General features: G+C 58.6%; 1 protein-coding gene across 1 annotated transcript; it reads right to left on the bottom strand.

The window, feature by feature from the left end:
- Positions 1–595: 595 nt before the first annotated feature.
- On the bottom strand, positions 596–18,036 carry TP53INP2 (tumor protein p53 inducible nuclear protein 2). The gene is made up of 4 exons (XM_054392021.1): positions 17,999–18,036; positions 7,034–7,361; positions 2,616–2,913; positions 596–848 (listed from the first exon to the last, which is right to left on the bottom strand). Exons 2-4 carry the CDS (start codon positions 7,155–7,157, stop codon positions 596–598), a joined length of 675 nt encoding a protein of 224 aa, XP_054247996.1. The 5' UTR covers positions 7,158–7,361; positions 17,999–18,036.
- Between the last annotated feature and the right edge of the window lie 200 nt (positions 18,037–18,236).

Below are 18,236 nucleotides of genomic sequence, written 5' to 3'. Positions count from 1 at the left end.
TCCAGCAGCCCTTCCCCACAGCAAACACTCTGGGGATTGGCAGTGGGGATTTTTGCCTTATGGTGGTAAAAATGCAGTTAAAAAACCCAAGGGGGAAGGATGTGTCTGCTGGTCGTGGGGGAAGGAAGCATAACTTAGTGTCATGGCTGAGAGCCTCCTAAAAATCCCAACTCTGGTGGCTGCGTTGCTCTTCCCACCTCCGCTGGGTGTCTGCTTGTGCCATCCCGGTCCGGCTGTAGGTGGAGTCATGATGGCATGGAGAAAGGCACTGATGTCGCAGGCTCGGCAGGACAAAGGGGCTCGGCCCTTGTGGGCTTCGGGGACGGGTGGCTGCCCCGGGCACTGCCCACGCGCAGGCTGGCACGGCTGCGAAGCGGCCTCGGTGCTAGCGGCTCCGGGGGCACAGGGCAAGGGGAGCAGCAGAGGGTGGCAGGAGGAAGACAGGATACGAGGGGCCAGGTGCGTGTGGGAGGGGTGTGGAGCGGAGTCGCGGCCCCAGCAGCCCCGGGGCTCGTCGGGGCGGGCGCTGCCCGGGGCGGCCGGTGCTGGGGTGGGGGCGCAGCGTCCCCCCGCCGCGGGGGGCAGCGCCCTGAGGTCAGTAGTTGCAGTGGTGCTGGCAGGGCTGGTGCAGGAAGGGGCCGGCGTGCGGCTTGGCTCGGCGCGGCGGGCGCTGGCGGGCACGGTTCTGCCGCTGCAGCGCCTTCTGGCCCAGCAGGTGCTTCTCTGCCAGCTGCTTGGCACGCTGCACCCGCCGCGTCTGCCCCACCTTCTCCAGGAGGGCAGCCTTCACCGACAGGGGTCTGCTGTGGTGCGGCACCAGCCGCTCCAGCCGCGGCTCCAGCACCTCCCTGCGCAGAGAACCATGGTCAGCGGCCGCAGGCAGCAGCCGGAGGGCTCCAACCCCCTCCCATTGTGCCGTGTCCCCAGGACGGACCTAGCCCCCTCCCACCCCGGCAGCCTGCTGACACCCAAAATAAACCCTGGCACCACGGGATGGGGCTGTGCCCACAGTCCCCCACAGGGCTAAGCCCCTCAAGTCCAGCAGAGGAAGCCAAGCCTGGCCCCATTCTGACCCTGCTTTGTGACCCACTTGGTCTCCTGGCCTGTTTCTAGCTCCCTTTGGCCCTCTTTCTGCACCCTCCACACTGAGGTTCCTCTGAAGCTCCTGAGCTCAAGCAGTGGCCCTCAGGGAGACTTTGCAAAGAAGGAAGTCCTGGAGGAATGATGTCCCCTAGCCCAGCTTCACCTTCTGCCTCCTGCCATGGTAAGGGGCTCCCAGAGGAGATGCCAGAGGGCAGGGGGGGTTGGACTCGATGACCTCTGGAGGTCCCTTCCAACCCTTAGCATTCTGTGAGTCTATGATTCTATGACTGGGGAGCAGTAGGGACCTCATGGCACGGTGGGACCTAGGGCTCGTCTGGCAGCAGCAGGGCTGAGCGTTCACAGTCAGGGCTTTCCCAGGGCTACAAGGCACTGGAGGGCAGACATGGGGAGAGGGCAGAGCTCCCCAGAGGCCACAGAGGGGCTGTGCCCCCAGAGAAGGATGGTGGTGTCCCAGGCCATAGCTCCTGTAAGAAGAGAGGGCAGTGGGGGCATTTGGGGCATGCTTGTGTAATCTTTCCCTGCTGAGCTGGACCTTGGGGCAGGAGGAAGGTCTACATCCATGGCTGGTGGCATCCTGCCCAGCTGGCTGCAGGACACCCCTGTGCTAGGCCAGCATGGGGCCAGGAGTGGGATGAAAGCAGCTGCAGCACCCTTCTGCTGGGGGAAGCCAGGGGGCTGGGGGGGACCACTCTGCCAAAGGCCACCTTGTCCCATTGGGTTCACTTCACCTGTGCCAATGCCCAGCCTGGCAAACCCTGGATGGGGGTGGGGTGAGGGTGACAGGCAGCAGTGGCAAGGGCTGCAGCCCAGCAGCAAGCTCACAGTTCTGCAGCCACAGCCATCTCTGTACTGTTGAGAACCTCTGAACAGAGCATCTTGGGACATGGAGGCTACTCTCCTGGCATGGCGTCCTCTGGGGTGCCCTGCTAGGTGTGCAGAGTACTCCCTGAGGAGAGATGTGGGGACAGGGGTTTGGAGCACCTTTGCTATGAGGACAGGCTCAGGGAGCTGGGGATGTTCAGCCTGGAGAAGGCTCCAGGGAGACCTAACAGCAACCTGCCAGTACCTGAAGGGGGCTATGGGAAGGATGGGGAGAGACTGTTTGCAAGGACCTGGGGTGACAGGGCAAGGGGCAATGGCTTCAAACTAGAGAAAAGCAGATTTAGATTGGATATCAGGAGTAAGTTTTTCACTATGAGGGTGGTGGAACACTGGAACAGGTTGCCCAGGGAGGTGGTTGAGGCCTCATCCCTGGAGATACTCAAGGTGAGGCTTGAAGAGGCCCTGGGCAGTCTGATGTAGTTGAGGATATCCCTGCTGACTGCAGGGGTTTGGACTGGATGACCTTTGTAGGTCCCTTCCAACCCAGACCATTCTGCGACTCTGTGGCACTGAGGTTCCTCACCCTGTCCACAGGCAGCATGTGCAAAGCACTCCCAAGCACACAGAGCCGTTTGGGATGCTGCCACTGACTGCCCACCCTGCAGCAGGCTCCCCCCGGTCGCACTCACCCGGTGACATCGTCCTCGGGGCCCTCCCCGTCCACCTCGAGGGTGCTGGTGACATACACGGACATGCTGGGGTGCTCGATGAGCAGGTCCTCCATGGGGCTGCTGCCCATACCGTCGGGGCCAGGCTCCTCTGCAGTAAAACAGGGGGGAGGGGTGACAAACCAACTCTCGTCCATCAAGCAGGGACCGGCCGGAGCCGGGGAAGCTGCCGGGCCAGGGGGCGTGGGGCGGGAGCGCGCCGGGCGCCCGGACCCGCCCGCAGCTGCTCGCTGGGCTGCGCCGGGGCGGGCACGGCTGCCTGGGGGCGGCGGGGGTGCAGAGCCATGCGGGGCGCAGCGGGGACACACACACATACCATGTACAGTGGGGAGGGAAGGGGGGAGAGAAAGGGGCATCGTTAGTGCGAGAGACACCCAACCGTCACCGCCGCCGCTGGAGACGGGCACGGCCCCGACGTGGGCAGGGAGCCGCTGGCAGTGCCACACACCTGCCCCAGCCAGCACCTCCGAGCCGGGGCCGAGGCTGCTGCTGCTGCTGGGTCCAGCTTCGCTGCGCTAGCAGGGAATCAAACGGGTGTGGTGAGGCAGTTCAACCAACACGTGGGGCAGACCAGGAGGGGTTAGCACAGCAGATTTTTTTTTTCCCCTTCTCAAACCAAAGTAAGAAATTCGTCAGGCATGGAAGGCTGCCTTGGCCTGCACTCACGGCACCTGAGCCGTGCCATGCTGCCCCGGGAAGGCACTGCCCACCCGTGCTTGTAAGCACCACTCGGCACTGTGCAAACACTGACACAAAACACAAGCAGAAGGCAAAACCAGCTGGCACCTCCTCCCTGGCAGAAAGCAGGGACACAAAGGCTCCAGCCAAGGTTTCACTGCACCTTCAGCTTCAGCCCGTCAGAGACCCAGGTTTGGGTTGATCCAGGAGCTGCACCCCTGCGGCACCCCAAGCCTTCCTCACCTTCCCTCCCTCTCCTCCATCTGGCAGAAGCAGCTGGGCTGGTTCTTTCCTGGGTCCCTGTGCTGGGAATCCCTGGCTGCGTCATGGGAAGGGAGCCTGCACATCGTGCTGGGCTCAGGGCGATACCCAGATCCATGCCAGCCTCAGCAAAGGGATCCCAAGGGAACTGGTCTCGGGTGGGTGCAGTGCAGGATCTACATGGACACGTGTGACACTGCAGCTAGGTGAGGGTGCAGGAGGGATCAGGGGTGAGGGTGGAGAAATACAGCACATGAAGCACGGGGCTGGCATTGCCCACCTGGCACGTGTCCGGCTTCTCCTGCTGGCGATGTCCCAGCCTGGGGCTTAGGGAAGGCCACAATTAGCCTTGCAAACATGAGAGTGTCTTTCTCCAGGTCACTGGATATCAAACTATTAATAGTTGGTGACATTCCAGCCTGGAGACAGCCACTGAGCCTGGCTGGAGCCTTCCCACTCCGGCAGCACCCCTGCGACAGGGGAGAGTAGGGGACCCAGCATGGCTGAGCCTGCCCCAGCCATCCATAGCTACCTGTCCCCATCCCTTGCCAAGGTCACTTTTAATGTCACAAAGACTGTTTCAGGATCCCCACAAGCCTGGGTGACCAGCAGCTGTATCACTAAACACTGGGCAATGCCCTTTGATTCCTCCCTGGGCATGGAGCAGAGCCAGGCTGGGGTGAGAGGGGCATCTGAAACGCTCCTGGGAGGTCTGCCTGACTTGGGCCATTTATGCAACATAAGGATCAAAGACCTGGCTGAGAGGGAACGAGTTCAGAAGCTGGTTGGGCTGCTCCTCTACTGGGAGGGAGGCAGGCTGTGAGACCAAAGAGTCACTGGGGTGGAAGGGACCCTCGAAGGGCATCCTGTCCAACCCCCTGCAGGCAGCAGGGACACCTCCAAATGGAGCAGGTTGCTCAGGGCTCCACCGTGTTTGACCTTGAATGCCTCCAGGGGCAAGGTCTCAACCACACCCTGGGCAGCCTGTTCCAGTGTTCTACCACCCTCCTGCTGTCCAATCTAAATCTGCCCTGCTCCAGTTTCAAACCCTTGCCCCTTGGCCTCTCCCCACATTCTGAACAGTCCCTCCCCAGCCTGCCTGCAGGTCCCCTGCAGATACTGAACTGCAGCTCTGAGGTCTCCCTGGAGCCTTCTCTTCTCTAGGCTGAACAGCCTCAACTCTCCCAGCCTCTCCTCACACAGCAGAGGTTCTCCAGTCCTCTGATCATCTCTGTGGCCTCTTCTAGACCCTCTCCATCAGGACCAGGTCTCTCTTCTGTTGGGGTCCCCACAGCTGGACACAGCCCTGCAGGTGAGGTCCCCCCAGAGCAGAGCAGAGGGGCAGGATCCTCTCTCTCCAGCTCTGGCCACACTGTTTGGATGCAGCCCAGGCTGCTCTTGGCCTTCTGTGCTGCCAGTGCCCATTGCTGGCTCCTGTCCAGCCTCTCCCCAACCAGCACCCCCAAGTCCTCCTCTGCAGGGCTGCTCTGGCTCTCATCAGCCCCAGCCTGGATTGATATCCAGGGTTGCTCTGACCCAGGTGCAGGACCTTGCACTTTGCCTTACTGAACCTCCTGAGGTTCTCCTCTGCCACCTCTGCAGCCTGCCCAGGTCCCTCTGGTGCTTGTGTTCCCTCTAGATGCTTGTGATTGCCATGGCTTGAAGGTGAAGGGTGGGGGCTGGAGCCAGCAGGTTTTGTTTTTAAAGTGCTTTGCATAACTCCAGCCTCAGGAATAGAGCTGAAATCAATCAGTCCCTCCCTGGCCAGGGAATGCTGCAGGAAAGGGCAGCAGCAGGGCTGCTGGGGGTGAGCAGTGGGTTGGCAGGTCCCAGGCAGACACTGCTCAAAGCTGGCTCTACCCTGAGAGCCTGGCTGCTTGACTGGGAAAAAATGGGAGCCTTTTGTACCAAAGCCATCCCTGGGACCCTGCTGAGCCAGCTGCATCCTCAGCAGCCCAGGGTATCAGGCACAGGGCAGTGTTGCTCCACCTGGGAAAACTCCTGGCTTCTCCTGGCATGCTCTGGGTGTGCTGCAGCCATTGCCAGCTGGCCCAGACACATGCCAGCTGCCTGCCCCTTGCTCCAGGACCCTCCTTGCAACTGGCCCACCCCAGTGTCACTGCTGGGACCCAGCCCCAGCCCAGTCACACACAGCCCAGAGGAGAGGGAATCATCCACACCACCCAGCCACCTCCACCAGGTCTCCACAGTGCTCCCACCAGGCACAGGGAGTGTCCCTGCCTCTTATCCCTGTCTTGGCCATGCTCTCCTCCTGCTCACCACATGGGGAGAACCCCTCAGAATTCACACCAGGAAAACAATCTCTGCTCAGGGCATGGAGACTGGCAGGGAGCATCTGCTGGGGGAACAGATGCCTGCAAGAGGCAGGACAGAATCTCCCATCCTGAACCTGCAGGATGCATTTGTAGAGCTCTGGGCTGGGGCACCACAGCTGAGCAGAGGCTGCCAAGGCAGCCCAGGGCCGTGGAGGAGCTCCTGCACAGGCAGGCTTGGTTGGCCTGAGTTCATTGCTCCATCTGCTAGCAAAGGGTCACAAAATCATCATTGCAATCACTTGAGTCATGCATCCTACAATAGCAACACCCAAGCCCTCCTGGAGCTGGAGGAGCTCTCAGCACAGAAGGAATTTGTTGATCTGCCTGGCCTGTGTCACACAGGGCTTTAGGTGGCTGTCACCACCCCTGAGAAGAGAACAAGGAGCCCCTGAGGGCCCTTCAGGTACAGGGACCTTGTGCCAACCCCCCTGGGTCTGAGTGCCCTTGGCATGGGCACTGGGAATGATTTGGGATGATCAACCCTTTGGAGCTGAGACTTGCTCCCCTGATGGACTCAAATGACCCAGACATGGCCAGACTGCCAGCTGGCACAGGCTGCCACCCCACCCCCCAACCAGTGCCTGGGGACTGGGTTTTCCCCCAGAGAAACAGGTCCCAGTTTGTTTCAGCAGGGGCATCACAGGGAGCAGCTGAGCCCAGCTCCTCCTGGCAAAGTGCTGCCCATGGCACAGCCACAGCTCACAGGCAGACAACCCCTGGGGGATGGCATCCCCCACCCCACTGAGCCCCTGTGGGCAGGATCACACCCAAACCCTGAGTGACCTCCATGGGCTGGTGCTCTGCCAGGGCCCCATCCTGGTACAGAGGCACCGAAAGCCCATCTGGAGACACTGCTGCTCCCATGGTGGTGGAAGGTCAGAACCACCTTTGGGAGAGGAAAGGGAAAAAGGAGGAGCAGATCAGGGGCTGCTGTGGTGCCCACAGGGCTGGGCAACATGGGCAGGACAAAGGGACCAGGGGAGGAGGGATGAAGAGCAGAGCTGATCACATGTGGTGGAAGCTCCTCTGCTGCTGCCCAGCTCCAGGGAGAGAAGGTGCAGCAGAGACAAGGTGTAGGAAACCACTTCCCCCTGCTTTGCTCACCTGCAAGATCAATTATGAGCCAACCATCCTCTTCCTCCTCTGCCTCAACAAAGGGTTTGGGCTCCTCTAGCCCTTCTGGCAAGTTGCTGTCGCTGAAGAAGAGGCTGGTGAGACGCTGAAACATGATGGGGAGTGGTCCAGGGGGGTGGGGGGTGAATTAGAGCTCCTGCTGAGCACTGGCTTCCAGGCACTGAGATGGCAGCAGTGGGCAGGGAGGATCAAAACCAGGCCTGGAGGGCTCGGTGGTGGTGCAGTTGCTTTGTTGCTAGTAGAGCTGTGGCTGAGTAGTGCAATTCTGAGGTTCTTCACTTGGCTTCAGTGCAAAGGCCTGGGAAAGGGCAAGGAAAAAGGAATCATGCATTTGGACTGCTTGGCAGAGGCCACTCCTGCATCCCAGGGGCTCAGATGGGCCCAAGGGGCACTGATCTGTGCTGCTGGCACCTCCAAGGACATCACACACCATGTCCAAAAGGAGCAGCAAAGGGCTGTGTGCCCATGGCCTGCAGCCACTGAGTCCTGCCTTGTGTCCCCTCCCTCACCAGAAGCTGGCAGGGGCAGAGCCAACACTGTCCCAAAGTCAGACTGGGACCTGCCTCCCCTGTCACTTCTCAGGCATTGAGCTGGGCTGGTGGCACCAAACTTTGCTGCTGTCCTGTCTGAGCTGCCCCTAAGTCCAGCACCAACCCACTGACCACCTCAGCCACCCTCCCCTCCTCCAGCTGGGTGCCAAGAGCCTCTTGCTGGCCTTCTCCTGGAGGGGCCTGGCACAGGTACCTGCTGGGGTTAGTTTGATCACGAGTCCCTGCCTCTCCCCTTGCCCTGTGTGTGTCTGCAGGGAAGTTCTGTCCATGCAGCTGCCTCTCACTGCCACTCTCCAGGCCTGAAAGCTGACACTGCCACACGTGTCAGCACTGCTTCTTCACAAGGACCTTACAGAGAGCCCCAGGACAAAATCCTTGGCTGTGGCTTATGTCTCAGTCCCAAGCATCAAGTGTGCAGAAGCAAGGGGCAGGGAGGGGCAGGGAGTGGGTGGCCTTAGCCCAGCCCTGGGTGTCTCTGCTCCACCTACACTCATCACAGTCCTGCCCCTGAGGGTTCTCCCACCTTGAGGGGAGGGCAGGGCTCACTAATCTGATTGATGCCTGCAGTGCTCTTGTACAGACACACAGCAGCCACAAGGTGCAGAGTGTGGAGAAAATGTGCCCCAGAGTGGTGCACAGACATTAAAGGGCTTTAAAATGCCATCCAGAGCCAGCTGCCAGGAGAGGGCCCAGCTGTGTGCTGCCTACTTGGGTCCCTGCTGGGACTGCATTTGGAGGGCAGCCCTGGGGATTCATGTTTAGAGCCTGCAGTGGTCCTAGACCCTGGAGAAGCTCCATCTGCTCTGGGCAACACGGAATGGGAAGGGTGCAGGGAGGTATGATGCACCTGAGCCTGGAGCCAGACAGATGCCAGCTCCAGGTCTAGCTCAGACCCACCCCCTCCAAGCAGCAGCCTCCCCAGCCTCAGCTTTGCTAGGCAGGGCAGCTGGGCTGGGTGCTGGCTATGGCTCTGGGGCTCAGAGCTGGCATTTACCCATTGCAGGACCTCCCTGCCTTTGGCCTTCTCTCAGGTGCCTCAGGAAGGCAAAACTTCTGCTACACATGGCAGAGAATGAAAGATCAAGGGGACCCTTTCCCCATGGCTGGCATGCCCTGGGCTTCAGGGGCTCATCCTGCTCCTGCCATCCCCAGATGCAGAAGGGTGTGCCAGAGCATGAAGCAGCCCTGCCACACTCAGCCATCCCTGCCTGGCATGGCTGGGGCAGCAGCATGGCACTACCTGTCCCCTTGACCAGGAGCTTGAAACCTGTTCAAGGGCTCAGGTCCCGAGTCCCAGGGGACTTCAGCTGCCCCAGAGGCGCAGGGCAGACCACACAGCTGCAACTGTGCCTGGCTCCAGACCCCAATGCTCACAGGTCTGGCCCCCTCTGGTGCCATGTGCTTCCCATCCTTCCCCTTCCCTCCAGGATGCAGCCCCCCACTGCCATGGTTCACCCCTTCCACCCACACCCTATGCCCAGACCCGTGGGGGAGGAGCAGCTGCAGTTCAAGCAGCTGGGGCTCAGCTGGGGTCATGCATTCAAAACAGATCTGGCTGAGACTGGCAGAGCCTCTTGCATGATGAACTGGGTACAGGCAAGGAGTCCCTGCTCTGTGTCCTAAAAGGGCTCCTGTCTTCCCCAGAAGCACTGAGCAGAGGGGTTTGGGGCACTGAGCCATGGCAGAGCTGTCTCCTCCAGCTGCAGCTCTCAGCTCCCAGCCCTCCAGCACTGCCACACGGGCAGTGGAGCCACAGCCTTTGTGATCTCCTCCAGTGCACTCCCCCCAGTGAGCCACAGCACTGAGGTGCAAGGCAGGGAAACAACACAGAGGGGACAAGGACTGGACAGTAGCCATGGGGCTCTCTCTCAGTGTGCTCTCACTGTGCTCTTTTCTTACTTCCTGATGTTTGAACTTTTGAATCATCTACACCTGAGATAGGTGGAATGGAAGATGAACTGAAAAGATGGACAAGGAACTTGATTGACTCATTACTGTAGGTGTTGTTTTAGATTGGATGGATAGAATTAGCCACCCAGGGGTTGTTTAGAAGGGGTGGACGGGGGCAGTTTTAGGCTGTGCCTTGAAAATTTTCCACAGATCTTGAACAGAAAGTGGTAGGATGTAAATAAATCACCACTGGGTGTAAAAAGGGAAACCATGATAAGTTCTAAACAATCCCATTGGAGAGGTAGCTACCATATGTTTGAAAAACAATCTCTCTCTTTTCACTTTTTCAGCTCTGGCTGCTGCTTCTCCTGGCTTTACTGACCCTGGCTGCACTGCTTTGCTGTGATTGGTATTAACCTCAACTTCTCTGCTCTGTCTCTTGTCCCTTTTTGTGTACAGGGGGGTAAGGAAGGAAGAGCAGGGGAGGTGGAAGCTAGTCTTTAGCCAGGGGGTTTCTTGTGCTGTTTATCAATTGTAAATCCCTGTACCCATTGCAAATCTTGTGGATTTTGTACACACTCACTGCACTCCGTTGTAGAGTGTAGTTCTGTTTGTAAATGCAGTTTTGTCTGCTTCCAGCTGAGCTGGAATGGCAAAGGTTAATGCTGGGGAGGAATTTTCACACCTGCTGAGCCCACAGGGCATTTCCTTCCCATGAGACCCACCTGTGCACCTGCCCTCCCCCAGGCCAGGCTGGTGAAGGACACCCAGGCCAGCCCTGGAGGCTTCATTACACACCAGCTCTTCCTGCCTGCAGCCTGAAACCTGGCATCTGCCTGCAGCCTTTGCCTAGTTGATGAATATCTTTTCATATTGCATTAATATTAGTTGTCTAATAAATTATTAAGTATCTAATTGCAGCAGGAAGCTCATTGCTCCCAGGTACCTGCTGGAGATGTCTCAGGGCCTCCTGCTGTTTGCTCTCCCCCAGATCCCTGGCAGCAGGGAGCAGGACTGGCAGCACCCAGCAGCTGGTGGTGGGCATGGGGGATGGCAGGCAAGGAATGGGGAGCAGGGGGTGCCCCAGTGCCCCAAGGCCACCATGGCCCTGCCCTGTGCAAGGCCAGGAGCAGGTTCCTGTGCTTTCTGGGGTGGGGCAGCTCTGCCTGTAGCACTCTTTGGCCAAGGCTGACCCCAGTGTAGCTTCTCAGGGGGATGCAGCAGGGCTGGGGGGAGCTGGGCACAGCAGGGTCCCCTGTGCTGCAGCTGGAGCCCCCCTTGCAGAGAAGGACACTGGAAACACTCTTGGCCTGCCTCTGCCAGGGCTGCAAATTCCAGCCTCTAACCCCCAAGATGTGTGTGCCAGACAACAGCAGACCAGAGATAACCAAGGGGAGGCCATTGCCTCAGCACAGCTGCTAGGGGAGGGTCACCCAGAAAAGCACCCAAAAGGCTGCCACAGGCCAAGGTCTGAGCCAGGCAGAGACCTTCCCCATTGCCTGAGCAAGGCCATCCCAGAGGGAGCCTGCTGCTGGGCTGGGGGCTGGCTCAGCACACACAGCCCTGCTGAAACCATGGCATCTCAGAATGGTGATCATCTGGAGATCATCCAGTCCAGCCCCCCTGCCAAGGCAGGGTCACCCAGGGCAGGTCACACAGGAACACAGCCAAGCAGGTTTTGGATGTTTTCAGAGTTGGAGACTCCAGCACCTCTTTGGGCAGGCTGCTCCAGGGCTCTGTCAGCCTTCGATTAAAGAAGTTCCTCCTCATGTCTGGATGGAACTTCTGATGTTCCAGTCTGTGCCCATTGCCCTTTGTCCTGTCACTGGTCCCATCCTGCTCACAGCCACCCTGTGAGTATTGATCAGCATTGATCAGATTCCCCTCAGGCTGCTCTACTCCAGACTAAAAAGCCCCAATTCTCTCAATCTTTCCCCATCAGAGCTGTTCCAATCCCCTCAGCATCATTGTAGCCCTTTGCTGTACCCTCTCCAGCAAGTGATGGCTCCAGACCAGATAGCACCAGAGCACTACCCTCTGCTCTGCAGGCCTGGCTTGGAGAGCACCCAGCAAGGAGCTCAGAGCCAAATGATGAACTGCACCACCAAAAGGGAGCAGAACCCCTCTGAGTTTTAGTTAAAACTTGAGAGCAGCTCTCACTGCACTGTTCCCTCCTGTCCCCACCCTGGGGCCAGTGCTCATTCCCCAGGGTGTGCCAAGAGGACAGTCAGGAGCTGAAGTGTGTGGACTGCACACCCAACCCCAGACAGTTTTCCCCTCCTGACCACACAGGACAGCAGCTGCCATTAGCTTCAGCTCCTCCCCTCTCCCAGACTTCATTTTCCTTCTCTCTCTAGTTAAAGGCCTGGGATAAGGACACTCCCACTACACACAGCCAGACCCATGAGGAGAGGCTGCCAGGGGCTGCCCTGCTCCAGAGCAGGGACAGTGGTGTCCCTCAGGGGGGGTCCTGGGACCTGTGCTGTTTAGTATTTGTATCAATGCTATAGGCAGTGGGATCCAGGCACCATCAGCAGTGTGCAGCTGACACCAGCTGGGTGGTGCTGACCATGTGCCTGAGGGACAGGATGGCATCCAGAGGGACCTGGACAGGCTGAAGAGGTGGTGCCCAGGGGAACCTCCTGAGGTTCAGCAAGGGCAGGTTCTGCACCTGGGCTGGAACAATCCTCACTATCAGTCCAGGCTGGGGGAGGAGGTGAGAGAAAGCAGCCCTGAGGAAAAGGACTTCGGGGTGCTGGTGGGGAGAAGCTGGCCAGGAGCAGGCAGTGTGAGCCTGCAGCACAGAAGGCCAAGGACAGCCTGAGCTGCATCCAAAGCACCATGGCCAGAGCTGGAGAGAGAGAATCCTGCCCCTCTGCCCTGCTCTGGGGAGACCTCAACTGCAGGACTGGGTTCAGCTCTGGAGCTCTCAACACAGGAAGGACATGGACCTGATGGAGAGGGTCCAGAGGAGGCCATGGAAATGATCAGGGACTGGAGAACCTCTGCTATGAGGACAGGCTGAGGGAGCTGGGGGTGTTCAGCCTGGAGAAGAGAAGGCTCCAGGGAGACCTTAGAGCAGTTTCCAGTACCTCAAGGAGGCTACAAGAAGGCTGCAGTGGGACTGCTCCCAAAGGCCTGCAGGGACAATGGCTTCAAACTAGAGCAGAGCAGATTGAGATTGGATGTGAGGAACAAGTTCTGCAGCAGGAGGGTGGTGGAACACTGCAACAGGTTGCCCAGGGAGGTGGTTGAGGTCCCATCCCTGGAGATCTTCAAGGTGAGGCTGGACAGGGCTCTGGGCAACCTGATCCAGTGGAGGATGTCCCTGCTGAGTGCAGGGGGTTGGACTGGATGAGCTTTGGAGGTCCCTTCCAGCTCTGTGGTTCTATGAAACCCAGCTGCACTGGGAGGGCTGGGGCAGGAGGAATGGGGCACACCAGTGGGGCAGCGGAGCAGCTGTGATGGCTCTGGGGCCAGCAGGAGAGTTAAAAGCTCCCTCAGCAGTAAAAGGATCATTTTAAAGGATCATTCCCCAAGGAATTTAAATAAGTCACCAGTGGAGGAGTGTCTGGAGACACTGTGATCCTGACCCTGGGGAGATCAGCTCCTGGTAAAACCTGTGAGAGCAGCCATGGGTTGGTGGCAGTGTGGACAGGGCCAGCACAGCCAGGGTGCTGTGCCATGCTCCTCACAGAACGGCTGCCCAAGGTGTCTTGGCCTGGCTCTGCCTTGGCTGTGTCCTGGCCAGAAGAAGGGAAGAGGCTTTTGAGAGTGGGAGCAGCCCTGCCAGGGCTGGCCCAGCACATGGGAAGCTGCAGGGGAGCTGCTGCCAGCACAGCTGGCAAAGCCTGCAGGATCAAACCCGCAGGGTTTGGGGCAGGAGCTAGGTCCTGGCAAGCAAGAACAAAAAAGAGCTTTAATCCTCCCCCTCACTTTATCCTGTCTGCTCTGAAATCCCCAGCAACACTTGAGTGAAGGTTCTTCATCCCCAGGATGCACCCTCAGCAGGTTTGCAGATGACATCAAGCTGAGTGGTGCCAGAGGGACCTTGGCAGGCTGCTGAAGTGGGCTCATGTGAACCCCATCAAGTTCAACAAGGGCACCTGCAAGGTCCTGCACCTGGGCTGAGGCAATTCCCATCACCAGCACAGACTGGGAGCTGGATGGATTGAGAGCATCCCTGAGGAGAAGAACTTGGGGATTCTGGTGGGTGACAAATTGGATGTGGGTGACAATGTGAGCTCCCAGAAGCCAACCATGTTCTGGGCTGCATCCCCAGCAGTGTGACCAGCAGGCCAAGGGAGGGGATTTCACCCCTCTGCTCCACTTGGATGAGACCCCACCTGCAGTGCTGGGTCCAGCTCTAGGGCCCCCAGAGCAGTTGTGGAAGCCCTATCACTGGAAGTGTTCAAGGCCAGGCTGGACAGGGCTTTGAGCAGCCTGCTCTGGGGAAAGGTGTCCCTGCCCATGGCAAGGGCAGTCAGACCAGATGAGCTTTGAAGGTCCCTCCCAACCCAACTCATTCTGTGAGTCCACATTCTCCCATCCACCCTGGAAGGGAGCAGCTCCTGGCCAATGGGATCAGTGTGCTCTACCTGCATGCCATCAAGAGTGCACCATCAGGGAGGGTTGGAGGTGACTTTGAAAGGCTCCTTAGGCAGCTGCCACCAACAGCAGCCAGATGGGGAGATGGCCACACACCACCTCAGCATCTGTGACTTCCACCAAGCCCTTCTCTGGCTGGGCCAGCACACAGCCATCAGCAGATCAAGCTCCAAAGTTTCTCCAGGTTTTTGGAAAGCCTCCACTCTGCCTGCAGCAAACCTTTGCCCCATTTACAGCAGGTGAAGCAGGGCCAACAGCTTCACAGGAACTGCAGTGTGGGAGGCACCCCAGTGTGCCCCTGCCAGGTGCCTGCATGCCTCTGCCACCCGAGTAATGCCTTGTCACTGGGCAGAGACAATGCCCACGGAAGCAGTTTGAACAAGGAGGTGACTTCTCTGCTTTTATGGTGGCAGGGCTGGGAAGAAGTCTGGTGCCAGACACCCCACCCCTGTGAAGGAGGTATGGGGCACAAGGGGACTGCCCATGCACCATGTCCTTGGGACTAAGCTGCCCCAGAAACCACACAGCTGTCCCCAGCCCCCTGCCCTAGCTGGGGTTACCATGGTGGGACAGCTGCTATCCCTCCCAGGCTCCCACAAGCCCCTTACTCAGCAGGTCAACCCCATGCCAGCCCTCCACCAGCAAAAGCAGGCAGCCCAGAGGTGACACACACTTGGGGACAGGCAAGGATGAGTGAATGAAGCTCATCAGAATCCTCCCAGAGAGTCCAACAGACTTTTCAAACTAGCCAGAGGCTGTTGAAGATTACAACACACTCCTGTTAAAGCAGGAGTATGGAAACCATAACACACTGAGTTCCCTGCTTCCCTCCCCAAAAGCCTCAACACAATAATGACTTTTCTGAGTCACCACCACTGCAAATAACCAGGAGCTAAGAATAGGCAGGAGGATGGGCACAGAGTCCCAGGAAGCACCAGGAGCTTGCCAGGGCAGCAGCCCTGGGACTGGTGGCTCCCAGAGTCCCAGGCTGCAGGAACAACAGCGGCTCCACATGGAAATGGGCAACCAGGCTCCCTAAAACTTTCCACAAGCCCCAGGCAGCAGGAGGTCTGCTGCTGGCCAGCCACAGAAGCTAAGAATACTGCACAGAGTCATCCTGGCAGGTGATGGAGCGATCAGTCAGGTGCCTTCCTCCAGCACGCTTGGGAAATGTTATTTTCAACTGATTCTGCCTCAATTAGAGAGGCATTTCACAGGCTGCTCTCCCTGTGCCATCATGTACCAAAATCCTAAATCTGGCACAGACACACAGCACGAAGGAGAAGGGTGTCTGGCAGCTGGGGGGGCCCTGCTCATCACCCCAGAATGACCAGTGAGGCATCCCAGCACTATCCTCTGCCTATGCCCCTTGAGAAAAGCACCAGAGCTGTCCTGGCTTGCCCAGAACACTTTGGCATGTTGGATTAATGCCCTCGGTCACTCAACAGCTGCACTACAGCTCCTGCTTTGCTTTGCTTTGCCAGCAGTCTCCCCTCCAGGGTTCCTGGCTGAGCACTGTCCACAGGGGCAGAACTGGGCCCCGAGGCAGCTGCTGGCATGGACAGAGGGACTTCAGCAAACTGAGGGTGACTCACAGTCAGAGCCTCTTCCACTGCAGGGCAGGGAAGAGAAGGCAGAGAATAGTTAGAAAATTTCCCCCAAAACTCTACCATGAGTCTCTTATCTTTGATGGCAGAGCAGCAGCTGGAAGGGTTTCCTCTGCCAGCCCAGGAGCTCATCTTCAACTGGAGTCCCTCTGCACTCCTCCACATCCCACCTGAAGGAGGGGACTAGGGGTCACAGAAAGGGAGTTCATGTCCCCATCCACACCAGCTCCTCCGTGCAACTGCTGCAGGAAGCTCCTTGCCCCAGGGACAAACCTCACCTCCTGCTGCTTGATGTCACTGCACAGAGCCCTGGAAAATCTGTCAGTGGCCGGCAGGATCTGAGCAACTAGGAAAGGCTTAGATTTGCCACGAGGTGTCCTGTGAAATGTTAGGAGTTTCCTCTGGGGATGTGCTAACTGAACACACCCCTAGGAGCATGCAGAGGGAGAGGGGAGCAGCCCCGGTGTTACACCCTCGGCAAGCCACAGGAGGCTCAGGGCTCACTCTCAAGCTGGACTTGACCCTGCAGGAGCCTCCAACTCCTCAGCAGCCTCTCCCAAGCCTGCCCCAGCCCTGTTTGTGCTGGGGTGAAACTGGCCTGGGCAGGGCTTTGCTCTGCAATCAGCACTGAAAAGCTGATGGGTAAGAGTTGAGGTCTCAGATTTTACTACAAGCAGGTGGTGTGGGGTTTGTTTTTCCAAAAACAACATCCACAATGTTTTTCTTTCCATGTTCAGCCAGATAAGCTCCCGTTCAGGGCACAGCCTTCCTGATGGTGACAGCAGACCACAGCTGAAAGCTTTTTTCTTTCTTTCTTTCTTTTTTTTTTTTTCAAAGTGGGGAAAATAATATAAAAATGAGAAGAAAGATTTATTTTAGGGTAAAAAAAAAATTGTCCTTGGCAATTTGTGGACTAAGCCAGGTGGGAAGGAAGGTACAGGACAGTCCAAGACAGTCCTGTACTGGAGCTCAGCACCTGTTTCTGGGATGGTTTCCTACCCCTTGGCCAAATTAGCCACAGCACTTGGCACCAGCCCAGCTCGGCCCTTGCTGGTGCCACTGTCAGCAGTGGGTGCTGCCAGTCCCAGGAGGGGCACTGTGAGTCAGTAGGTTCTGACCCTAGGGTGGCAGTGCCTTTGCTCAGGCTGAGCAGGGCTGTAGCTCCTCTGCACACAGGAGCTCTGTCTATGTGTATAAAAGAAGCACAAAAGCAATCACTCCTTTTTCATCATGTTTACAGTTTCACTCCACGCAGCTCAAGTTTTTCAGCTGCTGAGCCCCCTCAGATGGCAGCAGGTTTAGCACCCAGGACCTTCCAGGCTCAGCCAAGCTGCTGAGCTCCCGAGGCAAGAGCCATGAGGTCTATGAGGAATCTGACCTTCCAGAACTTAGGACATTGGTGAGCTGTCCCTAAGCAGGTGCTCCTAGAGCAATGAAAACAGAAGCCCAAGGCACTGGTGGGCTCAGCATCCCGAGACACAGTGGGGTCACACCAGTGGCACGGCAGGATGCCACCACACGGACCTCAGACTGCCTCCACCAGCGTCCTTCACCTGCTCCATCCACATGGCCCCACGACTCCTTCCTGGGCACCGACACTAAACTCGATAGAAATACCTAAGCAGGTGCCCAAATTTCACCAAACCAGTTGGGATCTGCACATCATTGGAGGTGTTCAAAAGCATGGAGCATTCGCGGGAGAGCAGCTGAACAGCAGATCCCGACGCGGCCATTTCCACGGTACAGCGATTTCGTGATTCCACCTTCACGCTCCCTTCCCAAAACACCACATTTCTCACCAGGACAGCCCCTAACGAACACCGAGACACCGCTCATGCTTACAGCTCGCCCGGGACCGCGGCAGCCAGAGGGAAACGGCGCAGGGATGCCCACCTCTGATCCCTGCCGTTTACCCCGCACCGTACCGCCGGAACCTCCCGAGGGGGCAGCGGGGCCGGGGGGAAGGCTGCGCTCCACCGGGTCACAGCAGGACAGCGGCGGGGGGGGACCGGGCCCGGGAGCAGGCAGCCCTATGACGTCTCAATGTCATATGCAAATAGACTACGTCACTAGAGCGGAGCCAATGAAAGCCGAGCCCAACCTCGAATCGTAATCCGGTGATGAAGAAACAAACAACAGGCGCCGGGGGGGGGGGGGGCCCGGCGGGGGCACCCCTCCCCGCCAACGACACCCTCCCCGCAGGAGAAGATGGGGGCAGTGAGAGCCCCGCTGTACCCGGTCCCCTCCCAGCACACAGCCGCGGTGGGCGGGAGACTCACCTAGCAACGGCAGCAGGAGCGGCGTGCGGGAGCGGCGGGAGCGGCGGGAGCGGCGGAGGCGCTGAGGTAGTGGCGGGCCGGTGGCGGGGCCGGTGGCGCTGCCGGTGGCGCTGGCGCGGTTGTGCCGACCGCCCGCCGCTCCCTCGCACTAATCGGACCCTTCCGACAGCTGCCGTGACGTCACAAAGCGGCCCGCCCGCCCCCGCCGCGCCGGCCAATGGGAGGCGGCAGCGGGAGG

The sequence above is a fragment of the Indicator indicator genome, chromosome 24 (genome assembly GCF_027791375.1).
Source record: "Indicator indicator isolate 239-I01 chromosome 24, UM_Iind_1.1, whole genome shotgun sequence".
Lineage (NCBI taxonomy): Eukaryota > Metazoa > Chordata > Aves > Piciformes > Indicatoridae > Indicator > Indicator indicator.
Note: the sequence above shows the minus strand (reverse complement) of the source record. Positions and strands in the feature narration are given on the sequence as shown.